General features: G+C 35.4%; 1 protein-coding gene across 1 annotated transcript in view; it reads right to left on the bottom strand.

The window, feature by feature from the left end:
• The window catches only part of CSMD1 (CUB and Sushi multiple domains 1), a gene marked incomplete at both ends in the record, with an annotated part of 1,064,284 nt that overhangs the window by 78,035 nt on the left and 965,589 nt on the right, over positions 1-20,660 (bottom strand). The window contains 2 exons of the mRNA XM_082048870.1: positions 11,146-11,292; positions 15,030-15,218. Coding sequence (XP_081904996.1) covers positions 11,146-11,292; positions 15,030-15,218 — 336 coding nt within the window. The remainder of the gene's footprint in view (positions 1-11,145; positions 11,293-15,029; positions 15,219-20,660) is intronic.

Below are 20,660 nucleotides of genomic sequence, written 5' to 3'. Positions count from 1 at the left end.
TGCAATCAGGAAACATACAGACTGCTTGACAAGCTCACTCTTAGTAAACAGTCTACTTCAAATCTGACAAATTTATAAAACTGTTCCTTGAGCTACACAATATACAAAATTCACTATGAACAGTTTTATTTTAAAAATCCAGTGCAAATAGACATCTAAGTAAAAATGTAAACATTTTGCCTAATATGTTAACAATTTGCATGCCAAAGTACAATAGATTTATACATCAGGTGCATTTTTCTCATTACAATTAATGTAATTTTATGTACATATTCCCCCAAAGATTTTACATTACCATTGTATTAATTTTTTAGCAAAAGGATGTAACTTAGGTGAGTGTAGCTTCTTAAATGTTGAATTTACAGTGCATCTGAAGTAATACAAAATGCACTTTTTTAACGTAAGTTTTGAAATTAAAGTAAACCTCGCTAAATCTTAATCACTACTACTATGAATACTTTCCCCAGACAGGTTTTCCTGACCAGTATGTTCCTCAAGAACTTGTGACACATGCTGAGGAACTAAAAAAAGTACAAAATTTATAATTGTGTCAACAAATGAGTAACAAAGACCATACTTTTGAAAAGCAAGGTTGCAATACCTATCCATAAGGATGGAATATGATTAGCCAGACTGGATCTAGGTCAAGCAAAACTACAGGATATTTTGACATATATGTGGAGCCTCACACAAGTCTCTTTGCTCCATGCAATCACTTATCACTGGATAAAAGCAATGCAAAAAAGTTACCTTGACTCCATATTAATGTACAAGTCACTACATATTTGCGGAAGTGCACCATGTCCAGCTTACAGAGATTAATATATTTTCAGATAAAAACATACTAGGACCACAGCCTGCAGAAAATAAACCTGGCTGAACATCCACCACTGAAATAAGTGTATGAATATTCTTCACAGCGAAGACAGGGCTGAATTCCACTGATAAATAAATGTCAGTAGTAAAGACTGTGAGACTGGTACTGCTGCTACAATACTAACTCTCTACATCATGTTGAAATGCTATGATGTTCGTATTATTTTCTATTGACCATTATCCCGTAGAAGTTGTGATTGCATTTCACAGCTGCGTAATTACAGAATTTGGTTTACATCTACAAATATTTTGCATATTATTTGTTTCTTTCACACATGTCTGATTTCCTTCTTTCAGCTTTCAATCCCTATTTCTCTTTTTTTTTTTTTTTTAATATATATTTCGTCACCTTAAGATGTACCTATGACATCAATTATCACCTAAAGATGGATGCTTCTATCCACTGCCTGTGGAGACATCAAAGAATTGATTAGACTCCTGAGATGCTTCATGTAAATGTGTAGCTTTAGATGCAGTGTATCAAAGTCAATGTTTCTAAGAAATTTCACCCAACAGAAGCAGTAAAACTAAGGTATACATTAAATACGCTGAAAATGTACGTATCTATTGACATTATATTAAAGAATTATAGTTCTCAATTAAGCAATATTATTTCTCGTTGTAGTGCCTTTTTTGTTACATTCTTTCACTTGGGGGATTATTTGAATAAGCTAAATTAAAAAAATTTAAAAAAAGGGGATGACAATCAATAATCTAGGATTGTCCCATAAAACAATTGTTTGGGGGCACTTTCTATATCCCTTATAAGCACACTGGCATTCAGTTACATGCCAAACTAAATGAATTAAATTACTGAAATACTCTTTAAATTTGAAAGAGGTTTTGACTTTAAAAAAACACAATAAACATGGTTTCAATTTACTTTTCAACCTATTGAAGAAAGAGTGGTATTGTTATTGCAACACAAGATGGTTAAGACCAAAAGACCAGTGGTTAAGACCACTGAAGTCATCTCATAAATATCCTAGGAGACCTTAAGAACAGCAGGTGAGTCCTAAATGTAATATACCATTCACACAAAATTCCAAATTTATCTCCTCAGTACTGCAATTCTAAACAGAAAACATTCGCTATATTATGAGTAACCCTGTAGCCCAGTAATATAGTATTGCCTTTGCTAGTAACAGGTCACAGACTTTGTACTGAGTTTGCACACCCTCAAGGTCAAGGTTTGTCAGGCTTGTGTTGTCTCAACTTTTTTTTGACCTGCCTGCAAATTTGTTTTTACTTTGTGGTTGTTTTGTTTTGTTTTGTTTTGTTTTTATTTCTGATCAGGTGGTATGCCTAATTTGCCTTACTTTTGTAATTTTTTATTGTTTTTATGGTACAGTAATAGCTCTCTATATAGATATTTGTAACAAGTAATTATTCTGTTTAGAATAAGATATTTAGGACCCTAGCACAGTGACTTGTAGACAAATACAGGTCTGGTAAAATAGCAGAGGCCTTGAGAGTTGGGGACATAAGATACAGTGTGGAGGAGTATGAGTATGGTACAATAAGAAGGTGACAATCTATGTGTCATCTAAAGCTATACACAAGTCACCAGTGGTCAGTTAAAAAAGTGCTTTTTCAGGCTTCAGTAAAAGACCAAAGAAACACATATATAATGGACTATATATGTAACACGTAACTTGAACTTGAACTTGACCAATGTGTTAGCAAACAAAAATGACCCTAAGTGAATCCTGGAGTGAGGAAGAGATCATCAATATCACACTGTCTCTTGAAAGACTCCAGCTTCTGGTGACCTGTGATATGTCCTCCGGCACACAAACACCAAACTGTGTTTGCAGCAAACTGCAAAGGCAGCACAATATGAATAGAAAAAGCTGATACTCAACAATGTATTATGTCTAAGCTATATATAGCATGAAAAGGAGAGCGTTTGAAGCAAATTATTTTAAATTCTGAAGATTAATTTATATTTTACAACTCTGAAAAATCTTCTTGAAGACTCTACCAGTTGTTGAGACAATGAAGGAATATTTATAAGACTCCATACAATTACCTTCTTAATCTACAGTTTAGTAATTTTTAATCTGTTCTTTAAACTGACCTCCATAGTTCAGGATGAAGCATACATATCTCCTAGGATCAGGAACTGACATATTAATGGAAGAATCACACACAAGGCAATAAATAAAAAATGTCTGAAGATCTGGAGAGTAAGCAAAGGCTTGAAGTATGTCAGACTGAAAACTACAGCTACTGTCAGCTGAGTGAAAATTCTCGGTTTGAGCAGGAATTTCTACAGAGTGCTCATAAAATATTGCAGCCTTGTATCAAGGACCACTGGATAAAATGCTGATTTTCTCCCAGCCCGTTTCTGAGGTGCAGTCTTTCCTGGAACTTCAGGAGTCTTAGCTGTTAAAAGTGCAATGACACAGGAGTGCCCCATCCAGAAATTACAATGTTTTACCACAAAATGTGATAAACTTCTATAAAGCCATTCCAGTGACCTGAAGTAGCCTTACATTTAGAGATTTAATTTATTTTTCCATCTACATTCTTTCAAGGCCTCCTAAACATAATTTTTTTTTGCAAGTCAACATACTGACCGTTTTCATTTCACTTATAATCACAATGTCTGTTTGTCACTTGCAACTGAAGACCAACGGGGTAATAACTTCACTAGTCAACTGAACAGCAGGACAAATAAACACTGATTCTGCATTTCCAGGACCATATTCTTCCTTTCACTAAGCATATTTTCTTCAGAGCTGGAACATTTAAACATGTATGCTGAGACTTTCAAAATCTGTTTGAGGCACTCTGTTTAAGGGAAGCTCAATTAAATTATTAGTATTTCAAAATTACAATTCTTTGAAATTGTGTGTCCAGACCCCCCAGAAGATTTTTTTAAATCTCAGTCTTAGAGTGAATAATATGCTGTTTTCTCTAAGAACTTATTTTAGCAAATGACTTTATTTCCCAGCAGTATCTTTGATCAATAGTCCAAAAACTTATATGAAAAAGATATTTATAGCTATTAACTGAAACACTGTCCTATATTTGAAATTATAAATAAACAAAAAGCCTCTGTTCAAATCCCATGTTTCCTTTGTTTAGTTTATATGCTAGATTTTTTGTTGAAATATGAAGTCACAGCTTAGTCCACTGCTTCCTTCTAACATTCCCTTTTGGATATTTATTTGTTGTCACCACCATATTACCAGGGAACCTCATGTCATTTGTGCTGCTGTTCTTGAATTATCCAGTGAGGCAGAGGTTTACTGTCATTCTCAATGTAGACATTCTCACTTTATAGATAAGAAGTCAAACACTGGCTTCAGTGATTAGGTAAGGTCACACAAGAAAACTAAAGTAAACATACCTCTTCTGATTACTAAAACAGTTCCTGAATTAATGGAACATCCATTCCGTATGTTATTTTTCACTTTAAAATGTACAGAATCAAAAAGAACAGTACTCAGCCAAGCAACAAATAAGGATTGGGCTGCCATTCTTCTTCTTTCGCAATGTATCTATAAATATAATATGTAAACAGCACAAAAACTGCAAGGTAAAGTTGCAAAGGTCTCTTTTCTCTTTAGTAATATAGCTGTGATTGTCTGCCTCTTCAAATATCTGAGTAAATAACCTGCTATTTATAGTGCAGATGTTCTTATTGCTGGTTCAACATTTATAAATTATCCTGTTTATATTTCTCATTTGAAAGTACAGTATAAGCCTCCATTTTGTGGCTTTCCTGCTGTATTTACTACAGCAAATCACCACCTCAAAGTTTAGGAACCGCAGAAGAAACTGTTATAAAGAGTCTGATTAACTTCTTCACACAATTCCCTTGTCACCTCTAACCAGTTACTGGAAAATGTAAAGACAAAACCAAACCAATCAATCAAAGTTTTAACTTGAAATAGTAAGGAAATAGGAACGACTGTTTCACAGGTCAAAAGCTTAAAAATAAGATTAAATGAATAGTGAAGAATTAAGTTTCTTTCAATGACAGATGAGAATAGCAGAATAAAGGTAAAATATAGATCTACGGTTTGGTTTTTAATACATATATATAAATATATCCAGTTCTACTGGCAGCCTATTACAAATTAGCCAAGTAACCACTTGCCTTATATTAACCAAAAGTTAAGCAAAAACCTATAAATGTTACAGATGCAATGTGAACTTGCAAAAAAACAAGATAAGTACCCCTTTGTTTCCAAACCACCATGTCTCCAGCGGATGTGCCAAGTACTGTAGTGAACTTTCCTTCCTTCCACCATACTTAAAAAAAATCATGCACCTCTTCTTTCTTATGCTTTTATGCTAGCACGCTTCGATAGGAATATACATACAGCACTATAAATTATTGAGGGAAAACGAAGCAAAGAAACAGGTTCTGCAGATATCTTTCAAAGAAATTTTAAGGTTTCATCTCTTACAGAGTGAGCCTGGGCTCAGCAAGTTCCATTTTCTCCACTCACAGATCTTCCCTATTTGTAATAAACTGCATAGTTTTGGTAGAACCCAGCTGCAACAGAAAGTCAAGTTCAAACACCACAAAACCAGCATGCATTAAAAAAAAAAAAAACCACCACCACCAAAAAACAGCATGCAATGCCTTTTCCTTATGTTTTTGGCATCCATTTTAGTGATTTTACCATACCACGTATTTTTCAAAGAAAAAAAAAATTATTACTTCAATAGAATTGCAAGAAATCTTCAGTGATGCATCCCCTCCTAGTTTCACTATACTATACAGATACTCACTAAAGGAAGAGATCATTTAGTATCTAGCTGTTAGTGCAGTTAGGAAATGTATTATTTAGATTAAAATTATGCTAATGCCTCCGTAATATTCAAAGTCCTTAAAAGAATACCCCTCTGCTGTAATGTTACAGCTGTTTTCTAATGAATTTAGCAAAAGGCCTTAAACCACAAGATAGAAAACATAAAAGTAACATCAGACAAATAGCTTACATAAGTAAGCTTGTATGCTAAAGGCAATACCAAGCATTTCACTGAAAGCTTCTAGTACTTTTCAAACTGAATAAAATTTGTATCTACAAATGAAATCTACCAGTGATGAAACTATATTCTGTAAAATTTTGTGCACAGGCATAGCTGGAGAAGGGGAGGGTTGCATGAAGGCTGTTATTCATTTAAATCGGGTCTTCATTATCAGGAAGCCTGCTGGCTCAGTCACAGCTGCCATGGTATCAATAGCCCTTTTTGAAATCTTGTATTTTTCCTACTTTCATGACACCGCTTTTCTTCATTAAGATTCAAATCCAATTGTTTATGCTGCCGCTCACTGTTACTCTTCTTTCATGTTGATTATTTCCATTGAATCTCATGTAAAATTTTACAGAATTTTAGATAAAAAAGGAGGCACTGGCTGTTAGTGAAGCAGAAAGAACAAACAAGTTGTTTGTTCCTAAAATAATAGCCATAAGGATCACATATCTCTCTCCAGTTCCCCATTTTTATTATTAGTTGTGGCGAGTGCCATAATAATTGTTTCATTGAGGCTAGCGATTAGACAGACGGCTTCTTCACTACTGCAAAAAATGTTTTGTGTACATGCAAAGGTGTACAATAATTTCTCATTCCTCAAAAATCACTCTTCTTAATAATTTCATACTTACAAAATAAATCCTTGACATGAAAATGAATCCTTGACATGAGCTCTATTCTTTTAACCCTAATATTACATCCTCGCTTGAGAATCATGACAGAAGGGCCCACTCCCCTCACTGCCACACGCACACAGATTCTCTTTGTTCCTTCTGCCACATCCTCAATTTATCTATTTTTGTCTGTAGTAATACTTTAAAGACTGCTTGCAAGGTGAAGATAATGCTTTTACTGTTGGTTTGTTTGGCTGTTGTTTGTGTGAAGTTTGTTTGGTTTGTTTTTCCTTTTTTTTTTTTTTTTCCTGACTGCTTATAGTTCTGCTCTTCATTCTTAAGCCTCCAAAACAATGATTATTATTATGCTCTGAGCCCTGATCTTCTGTTTCAGTAAGAAGAGAAACTTTCCAGAGGTGAGACGGTGCATGGATGGTACAGGAAAGGAGTGAGCTCTGTGGAAATTATTTCCCTAAATGTCATTAAGCATGACTAAATGGGAGATATGTGGTGCCTGAGAAAATGCTCTTCTATAACATCATCAGTATTCCTTTCTCTGCTTAATTTATATTGACAATTACTAGCCACCAAAATTAACACACACAGCCTTTACATTGCTTATCAAGACCAAGCAGAGAAAAAGCAAGTGTCAACAACAGACTGTAATTATCACCTGTCTCTCTCACTGTTTACGTCACATAAATGGTCCCTAAGCCAAGTCTTTTAGGAGCAATGTGTCTGAAGATGTACATGTGAAAACATCATAAATAGGCTGCAAACCAAGTAAGAGTCAAACTGGTAATCATTTTTTTTCTTAATAAGGGACATAATTTTTAGCACCGTTTTGATACACTGTTTCATATCACCACAACACCAGATTCATGTGTAGCCTGATGAAGAAGTGAGGGATTCTTTCACCCCTATTTTTTCATTGATTTGAACATGAAGAAAACTGTAGTAATAAGAGCTGTGAACTGCAACTCAAGGAAATTGTAAACCTAGTAATTGTGTACTGAATGACAGTTGGAGTACCACACAATATTTAAGGATGAAAAATTATTGCTCTCAACTACTTCTGTGTAAATATAGAAGCTATCCTTCCCACTATCTTCAAAGTCCTTGCTCCAAGTGTGGTAAGACAAGAGGAGAGGTTGCAGAGAGATGTATTAATTGGAGAAGAACTAATTTGGAGATCTTTGGCAAACTGGGAAAAAAAAGAGAGTCCGAGTCCTGTGTTTACCTTGAACTTGCAATAGAATGATTACACATCCTCAAAATGTTTGTTACAATAAATTATTGTTTTCAGAGAAACAGATATTCTATAACAAGTCTCAATTTGATGTGTAATAGTACATAGAATCATAGAATATCTCAAGTTGGAAAGGACCCATAAGGATCAAGTCCAATGCTCTTCTCCTCACAGGACTACCTAAAACTAAAGCATATGACTAAGAGGATCCTCCAGACACTCCTTGAACTCTGACAGGCTTGGTGCTGTGACCACTTCTTCAGGAGCCTGTTCCAGTAACCAACCACCCTCTTGTAGTATTTATCAACTAAAAGAATGAATCCTGTCAGCAATTACTAACCTAAGTATATGCAAGCAGCGGACCAGTACTGGGTCAGTCTACTCTTTAAACAAAGAGTGATTTGAGGGTCCCCTTATTGGGAGCTGCTGTTATGGCAGTTTGAACATCCTGGAAATCGTGTTGAGTTTGTTTAACATATATCTTAATATTGTCAGATATAGTGTCCTTTAGATGAACTTTGCTCATTATAAGCTCATTACAAAACTAAAAATAATGCCTACAGGTGTGAAAACCCCCTCCAAGAGAACACCCTAACCCATGAGCATGCATAGTACAAGAAAATGATTCTGTAGCCATCTGTAAATTGCTAACCGATCCTGAAAAAGGCATGGAAATGTGTACTAACAAAAATCAAAAGTATAAATAATGTAAAGACTGCGAAGAAGGTGTGCTAGCTTTGTGATTTTATCACCTATCACCCAACATCATGCAACTGTATAATGAAACAATATTTTTATGCTCTGTGTATATTTTATATTGAGGCACCCAAAACCGTACACAGTGTTTGAGGTTGGGCTGCACTGGAGCAGTGTAGAGCGCAACAAGCACCTCCCTCAACTGGCTAGCTATGCTGTACATAATCAGTGTTGACTCGTATTCAACTTGCCATCAACCCAAATCCCCAGATCTATTTCACAGGGCTGTTCTGCAGCCTGCCATACCCAATTGGTACATATAACCAGAATTTCCTCCTCCCAACTGGAGAATCTGTCACTTGCTCTTGTTAAATTTCCTATAGTTCGTGATTGCCCAGTTCTCCAGCCTATTCAGATCTCTCTGTAAGGCCTCTCTGCCCTCAATAGAGTCCACAGCTCCTCCTAGTTTGGTATCATTGACAAACTTAATATACATTCTATTCCTGTATCCAGATCATTTATAAAAATATTAAGGAGCACTGCTTCTAAAATTGAGCCCTCGGGAACCCCATTGCTGACTGGCCACCAGCCTGATCTAACACCATTTACTGCAGCTTCTCGAGCCTGTCCCATCAGCCAGTTGCTCACTCAATGTATTACGGACTTGTCTAACTGTGTGCTAGACAGTTTATGAAGAAGGATACTGTAAGAGACAGTATCAAAAGCTTGCTAAAGTAAAAAAAAAAAACAAAAACAAACAAAACAACACATCTACTGGCTTCCCTTGATGAACTAGATGGTTGACTTCGTCATAAAACTAAATTAAGTTGGTTAAGCAGGACTTTTCCCTCATGAACCCATGCTCTTTATGACAAATGACTGCATCGTTTCTCAAATGTTCTTCAATAACTTCCAGAATAACCTTCTCTGTAATTTTATCAGGCACTGAAGTTAGATTGAGAGCCTTGTAATTATCAGGGTCTTTCTTCATGCCCTTCTTGAAAACTGGGACAATATTTGCCAGCTTCCAGTCAACTGGGACTTTTCCAGACTCCTAAGACCATTAAAAAATAATGGAGACAGGTCTTGTGATGACATCACCCAACTCTTTGAGTACCATGGGATGAATCCCATTAAGCCCTATAGATTCATGCACATTCAGCTGGAGCAGCAAGTCTTGAACAAGTTCAGGGGCAGCTGGGAGTTTATCATCTACCCAGTCATGGCTGTCCAACACAGGGCTCCTGAGGTCCCATGTCCCATCATCAGTGTTGAAGACAGAGGCAAGGAAGGCATTACATTTCTCCGACTTGCCTACATCCCTATTTGTGAGGTAATCAACTTCATCAAGCAATTGACCAATGTTATCTCAGATCCTCCTTTTGATGTTAATATACTTTAAAATACCTTTTGGTTGTCCTTCGCAGTCCTGACCAGCTTGAACTCTAATTGAGCTTTGGCCACACAAATTTTCTCCCTAGAATGGCAAACAGCATTTCTGTAGTTGTCCTGTGTTTTCTGTCTTTGCTTCTAATGTCCGTACACTTTCCTTTTCCTAAGTTCTAGGAGAAGATCTCTGCTCTGCAAAGCTGGTGTGTTCTGCCCTACTTGTTTGACTTCTGACACTTTAGAATTGCCTGCTCCTGCATTCTTCTAGAGATGGCTCTTAAAAAGTGACTAGCCTTCACAGACCTCAATACTTTCAACACCATATTCCCAGGCGACCCTAGTCTACTCTGCCCATATTCAGGGCTAAAGTTTTGCTGCCAGTTTTTCTCCTATTGACAACCTTTGTGGTCACTTTGACCAAGACAAGCACCAATCATTATTTTGCCCCTGAGTCCCTCTCTGTTACACAAGTAACAAATGTAGGAGGGTACCTTTGCTAGTCAGCTGTCTTAGTACTTGCACCAAGAAGTTATCTTCAACATGCTTCTTCAACATGCTTCAGAAAGATCCTAGGCCTGTTTGTGTCCACCGTATGATATTTCCTGTTGTTGTCTGGGAACTTAAAATCACCCACAAAGACAAGGGCAGATGATCTAGAGATAACCTTTAATTTCTTGTAGAATAATTCATCAGTGGTGTTGTCTTGGCTAGGTGGCTGATAGTAGACTTCCACAATAACATCTTTTATATTTGCATTCTGCTTTGTCCTTCCACAGGGGCTCTTAACCATGTTGTCAGCAACTGTAACCACCATACAATTCAACCCCTTCCTTGCACACAGCACCAACCCCCTGCCTCAGCTGCCCTGCCTATCCCTCCTAAAGAGCCTCATAGCTCTGGGACTAGCTCGAAGCTTCTAGCTTTTCTCACTTATTTCTCATGCTGTTCACAATAGCATGAAGACATTTCCAATGTTCTCCAGTGTACTTGGCACACAGTGGAACAGACTGAAGGACCCCACTAGCACACTGTTCCTCAAATATTGGCATGCTGTCCCTAAGGCTCATCTCTAGCTAGCCCGATTTTAGCTCCTTCCCCCTTCAAATCTGGCTTAAAGCTCTTCCAATGAACCCTGCTAACTCCTGCACAAAGATCCTTTTCTGTCTTTGGGACAGGTGTACCCTGTCTGTCACCAGCAGGCCTGTTGTTGTGTAGACCAACCCATGATTAAAAAACCCAAAATTTTGCTGGTGACACCAGTCTTATAGCCACAAACTATATGTAAGCACAAAGTATAATTTAATGGAAATCATTAATAGTTACCTGAGTAACGGATCTTGAATCCTTTCTTGCTAGTTGCATGATCAGTTGACCAGCGAAGATACAGCAGATTCATTCTGCTTGTAAAGTTCAGTTGTCCAGTATGATTTCCACTTAAAGCAACCAGTAGAGGGCTTTGCCCAGAAGAACCTTCAGAGATTAATAAAGAAACTGTTGGAGTATTAAAGTACTACCAGTTTAAGTAATCACTCAGCTGTGAATGTGAATGTGCAAGGAAAGATTAGGAAATAATGTGATACGTTGTCACCAGTGAAATAGTGAACAGATCTTGATTTAAACTATCCATTTTTAGGTTTTTATTTCCAATATTTATTTAAACTTTTGTCCAACTAGTGAGTGGCAGAAAACTTATGCATTCTTTGACATTGTGCAGCTAGTGTCATTTTAAATACTACCGTATTACGTAGTGAACATATCTAAAAAAATGCCTGGTCACATATAAGATCATCACAGTTTCACTATGGAAAATATATAAGTACAAGTGCTATGACTTTACAATACATACTTCATTAGAACTCAATTCTGCTAAAAGACAGTGTTTGTTACAGTATATTTCAATGTAAAAAAAGATATACTTGTAGTAAATACAGGATGCTGAAAAAAATATGTCCTGGCACTAGACAAATATCTTCATAACAATAAAATCCAATAAAACCCTGAAAGCAAAAATAATGATTTGGGGGCTAACTACATAACAAAGCAACGAAGATGCAAGAGAAAAAAAAAATAAATCAATGTATCAGACCAATCTCTAACTGAAAGCTTTCTGAAACACAAAATGGCATCTTCTTCCTCCATATGAAGGTTATGTTCTTCCAGCTGAACTCCTCCCTTTCATATGCCTTTTTGCTCCACATTATTCCGTTTTAGGAAAGGCACATTCAACCAACATTGTCTTGGCCACAGCAGCTATTTCTAATAGAGGCTGTTTCATTCATTTTTGCTGACTTTGAGCAGCTGCAGCCTGAGCAGCTCTTCTTATGTTGCATGAAAACACAAAAATAAAACTGATTCAAAGGACACCTAAACATTGAATACAACTCTTGTCAGCCATTCCCCATCCAGTTCAATGAAAAATAAGTATAATTTATGATTGGGACATTGCAGGTACAAAAAGGATGTTATAAAAGCCACAGCAAACCATGAAGATTAAAACAACCTCCCAGTCCTTAGGAGCTGTAGTTCAATCACCATAATGACAACACTACAAGTAAATAAGTATTACTAAATAAAATCTAAATAATAAATACATACATGAAATAAGAACAAATAGCATAGCTTTAGGTACAGCTTGCCCAGAATGCCCTCATCAAAATGCTTTGCAGATTGTTTTTCCTACTAAGGAGTTAGTGTTTGGTGATTACAGTGTAGGATAAATGATGAGGAATGCTGAAGTCAGTTCTTATTCTTGAAAAAATTATTTAAAACATGACAATTCATTTCTCCATGCTTCACCCTGGCTTTTGTAAAACCTATTTAATACACTTTTTGTTGTTGTTGTTACAATTTAGAACGTATGTTTTCTTTCATTCTCAAATAAAGGAACTAAATGAGTACAATTATAAATAAAGATCCAGTGCATACAAAAAGGTGAGAATCTTTCCCTATTAGTGATCATGAAACTAGTTCACAGCACCACATGCCACACTGCATTTTTTAGCCATCAAGATATCAGAGGAATGATTTAACATCTGTTACTTTGCTTCGTTTTTCCTGGAGTTTCAGTTTCCATACCTTACCTAGCAGGCAGCTCTTCAGCTGATGTTCAGGAAAGTCAGCAGTATGACTTAGATGTTATTGAGTTTGATTTTTATTATTTTAGAGTTTGTCTATATAAGGAAATACATACAAAACTTCTGGTGTACTGACCTGTCATAGGATGCTTTCCTGAATACTAGGTAAAAGTTGACATATCCATCTAATTTCAATGAAAGACTTTTTCTGGTTTATTTTGGAGTGGGAGGGGGAGATATTAAAGAATATTTGCTGTATTAAATTACTGGTAATATAATTATAAGTAGTCTGCATACAGTGTTTTAAAGTTCAAAATCCTTTATATTCATGGTACCTTTATAGCTTCTCTTGTTTACAATACAGATGGGATTTCCTAAGGGTCTGACTGAGAAGTGGTAATGGCTAATGGGCTTATTACTCCCAGCTGACCAGACCTTATTGACTGGATGCCTATACTGAAAATCATGCAGCTGATGAAGCACCATATATTAGAATGTGCTTGGTTAGGTGTAGTCCCTATTTTTGGTTTGCATTCTAAAGCTGCCTTTTAAAGTAATCAGAGACCTGTGCCTTAGCAAATACTATTTCTCTAAAAGTTGTCTTGCCAGACTTTATATAGTTTCTGCATAAACTTTGGTGACATATCTTTACATGATATAGATAGACTTGTGAAGTTCTACTAACATAAATGAAGGTAGGTTGTTTTGGACTACACAAGGTCCCAAGCTATGATATATATTTATTGCAAACTGCAGTAATACAGAGAAATACCTAAGCTAGCTCTGAACAAGCTAATCTAAAACATATCCATCACCAGAAACAGTACAACCACGTCAGCATTGCCTTCTGCCCCAACAAACTCATCATGCTGAGATGGAGAACCAATTAGCCTAGCAAAGAACATTGTTAATATGGCCATAAGGACACAAACAAGTATCTCTGCAAGGCACTGCAGTATGCCATATTTAAATATCAACTTGTTGAGAGCTAGCTCAGGAATCTCTACATGCCATTGTACTGAGAGTTTATAAATATGCCGTTATCTTTCTCATTTAAGTTTGCTGGTAGGTGGTAGAAAAAATGATTCCAGTAGAGCCGCACAAGAGATGAATTTGTAAGAATGTGATTTCATGTCATGAAATAACAACGCTTAAAATGTAGTAACTATGATAATTCTGCTCTCAGATCTATTATTAATAATCTGGTATCATTAAATTTCAATATATAAGAAAGAAAACAAAAACCTTCATCAGGAACATTAAGCAGTTTCAACAGAATTTTTCAAAAGAAAACAAAGCAATCAGACCACTAGAAAAATTCCAGGAATTGTCCTGCTGTTAAATACAAGATAGAGTGGAGGAAAAGACAGTCTTAACAGATATTTTCAGTCTACTTTCTCCACTAAACTGACAGGGATCAACACAAACATTATAAAGATTAAAAAATGCTAATGAACAGACATTTTTAATATAATGAAAAATATTGTGGCTTTTTTTTCAGAATGCTGTTATCAAAAATTGATTTTTAAAAATAATTTTAGACAATAAAAATCTACTACTTAAGGAAAATACTTAGAGAAAGATATCTCAGAACATATGACCTTTTAATATTTTTCATTTTATGAAGCTCCCATAGTGAGTATTAATCAGTTCTATCATAGTTATCATATATTCTTGGTTAATGAGGGAAGATAGGATAATGGTCTCCAAAGGAATAAAAAAAAAAATATTAAAGAACTATCAGGGACTAGTTATTCTCATCAATCAATGAGAACAGAACAAGTGGTTAATAACCTCAGAATTCAGTAAAAAAAAAAAAAAAAAAAAAAAAGTCTGTTAATTAAATAGGGCCATTTGAGATGTTGCTTGCATCAGTTTTCATAATTTCTCTGCTATTTGTCTCAAAACAGATGGTCAAAATTTTTAACAAGGGTATGTTCAAACAAGGTACAGCATTGATTCTACTATGGTATGGAGAAAAGAGACTAGATATTTGGACTCAAATTTGAGTATTTAGTCTCAGATAATTTTATTAAATTAGACAAATAAATTATGAAACCAACAATTGGAAGTCAAGCCCCATTTGACCTATTTTTTTCTTTTGTGGTTATATAGAATGTAAATCTTTCTTACCATCAAATACCTCAAGCTCATCAAACTGCTTTTCACTTTGAAACATTTCTACAAAGATGGAGATGTTATATCCTGGCTCAACCTTTATAGTCCAAGAACAGGTCTGGGAGTTGGGATAAGTGCCTGGGTAACCTGGACTGAGTATCACTCCTGATGATTCTGTACGGATTTCATTCGCTGGACATTGTGCTAAAAATGACACAACAGGAACAACAAGAAAAATAGCAATGAAATAAAGTGTTTATTTTCCATGAAAAAAATATAGTATTATTTTTCAGAGATATGTATGTTTTGGATTCAGTTTCCAAATGAAAACACATTAAAATCATATTGTAGATGGAAGGAACAATGAAGTTCCCTTTAGCACAAACGGAAACAGGACCACCTTTATACACATGGCATTTAGGAAGCAGGATACTAATTACAGTAAAACATTAATCCAGAAATCTGTAACAACCTGAAGTATTTACAGTTAAGGGATTCATATTGGCTAGTGTGAACATTCACATAGGTGATGTACAAGTCCTGGTAAAACTTTTTGTTTGGAAACCTAGTGGCTGTCTTCTATTTGAACTCTTTAAAAAAACCTGCCCACCTTTAAGAATGAAGTCTGTTACATGAACATGAAAACATATTGGAGCCTCAAGGCACACCAGATAATTTGAAAACATACAGGCTTTTTACAGACAAAGGGTTTATTTTAGATACATATAATTGTAATTAATCTGAGTAAGACCGTCTCGGCAACCTCTTCCTCAGTTATTTAAACTCTGAACTCATAACATTTTATTAACAGTTCCACCTTGTATTTATAGGAGTATATGATCTCTGCATATGACAATGAGTATACTATATTAAAATGATTTAAATTTTATATCATAAATACTGGTTTTGATTAAGAAATTCTTTTGTTGGTCACTGTTTTTCTTTAAAAATTTGCTACTCATGCAGGACTGATTTTTTCATGTCTGTTTGCTGCTGAAGTCTGATACATTTTGTCCACAGTTTCATAATATATGTGCATATTAACAATGTTATTTATGTAAGATTCACAAATAAAACTTGACAGAAATGCATTTCTGGAAACTGTTCAGCACAGTGCCCAAGTACTTGCATAAATTAAAGGCTATAGGAAATCTGGAAAACATAACAACAGGAGAAAAACAGATCAAAAAATATGTTATAAAAAAAAAAAAAAAAAGCTGCATAACCAGCAGAAGCAAACATTAAAAACTGCACTATTTTCCATAGTTAGCCTTTTATTAACATGAAGGTGAAATTTAGGTTCAGTTGCAGCCAAGAAGAATTTTGCTGTAAACTTATGGAAAACAGTACACTCTCAAAGAAATTAAACATATTGGTAGAGAAGGAATTTATACTATACTTTATGAAAGATGTCTAGCCTTTACCTTCTGATCCATACACTGGGGACAAATCTGAACCCTCAAACAGAAGCAAACAAAGTAGGAATTTTATCAAATAATTCACATATAAATTAACCATCACTTTCCTACATAGTGGATAGACCTTTACCTTTGAGAATCTGGCTTATTCCTGTCCTTTCTTTATCCTAGATACAGTTTTTCAGACTTGAGTGTGGAAGGTAAGAGAAAGTGTACATGCCTGAGCTGGTTAACACAACATTCCATTGAGAGTCACAGAATCTTTGTAGTATTTTAAATAATGATACATTAAATGAGAAAGAGGTTCAAACTTCACTTACAAACTCATTTTCTGAGGAATACCAATTCCTTAATGGTACCAAGGTTTAGAAAATAAATAAAACAAACATCAAAACAGTTATTTTCTGACTGTTCCAAGAGTTCCCTAGATCTGACTTATAGGTTGAGCCTTCAGCACAAATTCAGGGTGATTTTTCTTCAGTTGTGATTATTTTATACTATAGCATAAATTATAAATCACTTATCTAAAAGCCACTCTGATTATTTAGGTATACAAGAAGCAGAGTGGGGAGTGTGAAAGACTACTTATTATTCATTTTTGTCATAATCTTTTCTTCTTTAGCCCACTGTGCTAGACTGGAGAATATGTAGCATTATCATGCCAGCAAATGCAGGAATAAATATTGAATTTTTGAAACCTTCTCTTCCTCTCCTCCCCCTCATCTTGTTTGGCTAAAAAATTTCTTCTGTCAGAGCTAAAATTGTCAGCCTGTGAAGAGGAGGGATGTAATATGCAAGTGAGAACATACTGTCAAGCAGGGAGAACAAGGTGTGGGCTGGGGAAAAATGGCAAACAAATATTTTTTCCTTGGCATATGTCCCTTTCTGCTCTCATTTGACAGCACTGGCTTTAACAGACAATATCTCTACAATGTAAATCTATTTGTCATAGAAGACATCTAATAGAGGGAAAGTCTATAGGGCAATGCTATATGAAGTGGTAAGAATCCTCCTGTCAATTTTAATTCAGGAAGTGTTTCTTGAGATAGAAACGTATGTAGCCAAATTACACTCAGAAATTTCATACAAGCTTCTGTGTAACAATACAGTATTGCACATATTTAAAGACAGTAGCTTCTCTTTCTCATTATCATAAAAGACACTGTTATTTGACTTCCTATATTCTTCAGAATAATAGAAGAGTAACTTGAGAAAATACAGTCAACAAGTGCTCTGACTCATCAATCTGCAGCAAGTACAAATAAAACAGCAAAGTATCATAGAACAACACTGGGCAGAAACATATTGTCAGATAAATAATGATATCTATTTTCCCTTATTTAAATACATGAGAGTTATTCCTAGACAGAAGTTTGGCTAGCCGTGTGGCATTTCTTGTCAGAGATGCAGTAAAAGTTCTCATCAGTTATGAAGAGTAGCTGACATGACACAGTTCCACAACCTGCTTTGCCCCGTAGTATTATTTGTTTATGCTACAAGACTATTTTTTAAAAAAGAAGATGGCTTTTACTCATCCAGTATTGGTTTCATTGCACTGTTTGTTATAAAGTCTACTACAGCAACTTGAGGGTAAAGAGCTGGTCTTCAGAGTTGTAAACATCAAGAAGTGTTGAGAAATTCTTCACTAACTCAAGAAACCCACTGAAAGTATATGAAAGAAATGGAGCCAGGGAAGGAAATGCAGTGAAAAAAATACAGAAAAGTCACCAATCCAGAGAAGTGAAAATTGCTACTTTCCTCTGGGAAAAACAAATGTCAGAATAGGAAGAAAGACAATCACACCCAGGAAAGCACAGACACCTTGACTGTGAGTGTCTCAGAAACCTCTGAAAATACTTCATATGAGAACTGACCACTGTAAGAATGGTCTGCAAAGAGAAAAACAGACAGGACAAGGAAATTGCAGGGAGAAAAAAACCAAACAAACTCACAGAAATTACTTCTGCCATTTTCTTTCACCTGCTTTGCACTGAGATCATCTGCTTTTTCTTGTAAAGGACAGAGACAAAAAGAGAGGCAGAAAAAAAGGCAAGGAGACAGCTTGTTTTCTAGGTTTGAAAAAATAACAATAACAAAAATAATTTTTTTCAAAAGCAGGTAAAACTTATCATTAACAGAGAAACTCTGCTACTAGCTTTCTCATTCCTCATAGTTGATTCTTAATAAGGGACCTGAAAATTATTTTTTTACCACAGGGAAAATGTGTCTTTTGCAGATGTTTCCTCATGCCCTTCTCTCATAATTGAGGAAAACTATGATGTTGCTTTGTAATTAAGAACACCTATTTTGTGGGCGAATATTAAAAATCAACAGCTTAAAGGTCAGACAATGTACTTGAAAAAAATTCTTTCCTCTATATATTCTATTGCATTTACTTGGAAGACTTCAAAACTATACTAAAATAACAACTTCCAAAAGGAAGAAGTATTGTTTGTATGAAAACAATGCACCTCTTTACTACAAATCAGCACAAATAGTATGCAAAGTGTGAAAGAGGATATGGAATATTCTTCTGTGGTACGGAGTCAAAAATAGTGTCTTGTGAGGCCTCCCTCAGTGTATCCTTAGGGGAGCAAATTCAAGTAAAAATAAAACTCTTATGTTGTTCTAAGCTGTAAATAGCTCAGTACCTTTCTTGTGCTAGAGCAGAAGTGGCCACATCTCTTTACACAGCAAGGTATAGCTCTAACTCTTCCTATGGCCAAGATGTACTTCCTATGGCTAAGTCATTAGACAAGAGGTCCCTTCCAACCTCAGCCATTCACAGGAGACATATGACAAGGAATCATGAGAGGAACAGTTCTGTAGTAGTTCAAGAACACTGGATGGCAGACACTGTATTGCTCCTTTAAAGTGTGGGAGTCTGGCTGCATCATAGCAAATTGGTAGACTTTGCTGGTTCTCTTTCTCCGCCATAATTCACCAACTTTCTCCCCAGTGTAGCTTAGCTGTTTATTGCATGATTGGACCTCTAAGGTGGAAGCTAGATTGAAACATTTTACCAGATGCATATGGTTATAGAAATAAACTTGAGATACTGAGTCATTGAGACTGCTTTACCTTGCTCTATAAAACAAAAGTCACATCCATTTTCCAATACAATTAATAACTCATATTTATCAATTAAATAAAAATAAACTCCATAGTGCCATTTTCTTGGTATCATACACACAACAGGTGAAAACAGAAATCTGCAATTTGGACCCTTTTGTTCTTGAAAATTAGCTATCATCTTTAGCATGGTGTTTCAAACCAAAATACTCCTAAATGCAAAGTCACATAAATTGCTTCAGTTGAAGCATAGATATTGCACTGTTAATACTGTTTTATTTGTCAATCAATTAACACATTAACATGACATTCTTCAGTATTATATTGATACCTTCTGGACTCTCTTCTGTTAGCTAAGTTACAGGGTAATTCAGCTCCCTAAACATTTAGCAGTTTAGAAACTGATGTGAAGTTTACCAGTAAAGAAAAATCTGAGGTGCAAAACACAGAATTAAACACTTGAGACACAGAAAATATTTAATTATCATTTATTTATAAGTATATCCCATGAGTTTAAAAGCAGATATTGTAAAATGTTTTGGAATGATAACTGGAATAAATATTTAAAAGAAAGAAAAAAAAAAACTGCTTTGGGCATATTGGAGGATATAGGCAATCTATTTTATATTCAGTTTTAATCACAATTCACATGTAAACTCTGAGTATTGTTATTTGTTAGTTTGCGTAAACTCATATGTACAGGCAATGCTTACAGACAAACAACAGAGAATAAAAAAAAATATCTTTATGCTACAGAGTTGCATGTAATTGAGTGCAGTTGGGCAGTGTCGGAAGAGAAGCAACTCTGCACGGCAGCATAACACTCTAACCATATCCCAGTTTTGTGAAACAGATTACCTAATCTGGCTTTTGAAGAAAGTTGATTCAATTGTTTTGGGGAAGGCCTGACTAAACTTTTTTATTAACTTCTACTTCTGATGTCTCCATCTTTGATTTCTCTTTTTATTCGTAAATATCATCACCACACTAGGTGTTCAAGTTTTGCCTGGGATAGAGTTGATTTTCTTTCTCGTAGCTGGTATAGTACTGTGTTTTGGATTTTGTATGAGAAGAATGTTAATAACATACTTGGGTTTTAGTTGTTGCTGGGTAGTCAAGGACTTTTCAGCTTCCCCTGCTCTACCAGGTGCACAAG

The sequence above is a fragment of the Streptopelia decaocto genome, assembly GCF_964273445.1.
Source record: "Streptopelia decaocto genome assembly, chromosome: 3".
Classification (NCBI taxonomy): domain Eukaryota; kingdom Metazoa; phylum Chordata; class Aves; order Columbiformes; family Columbidae; genus Streptopelia; species Streptopelia decaocto.
This window is presented reverse-complemented; position numbering and strand designations above follow the sequence as displayed.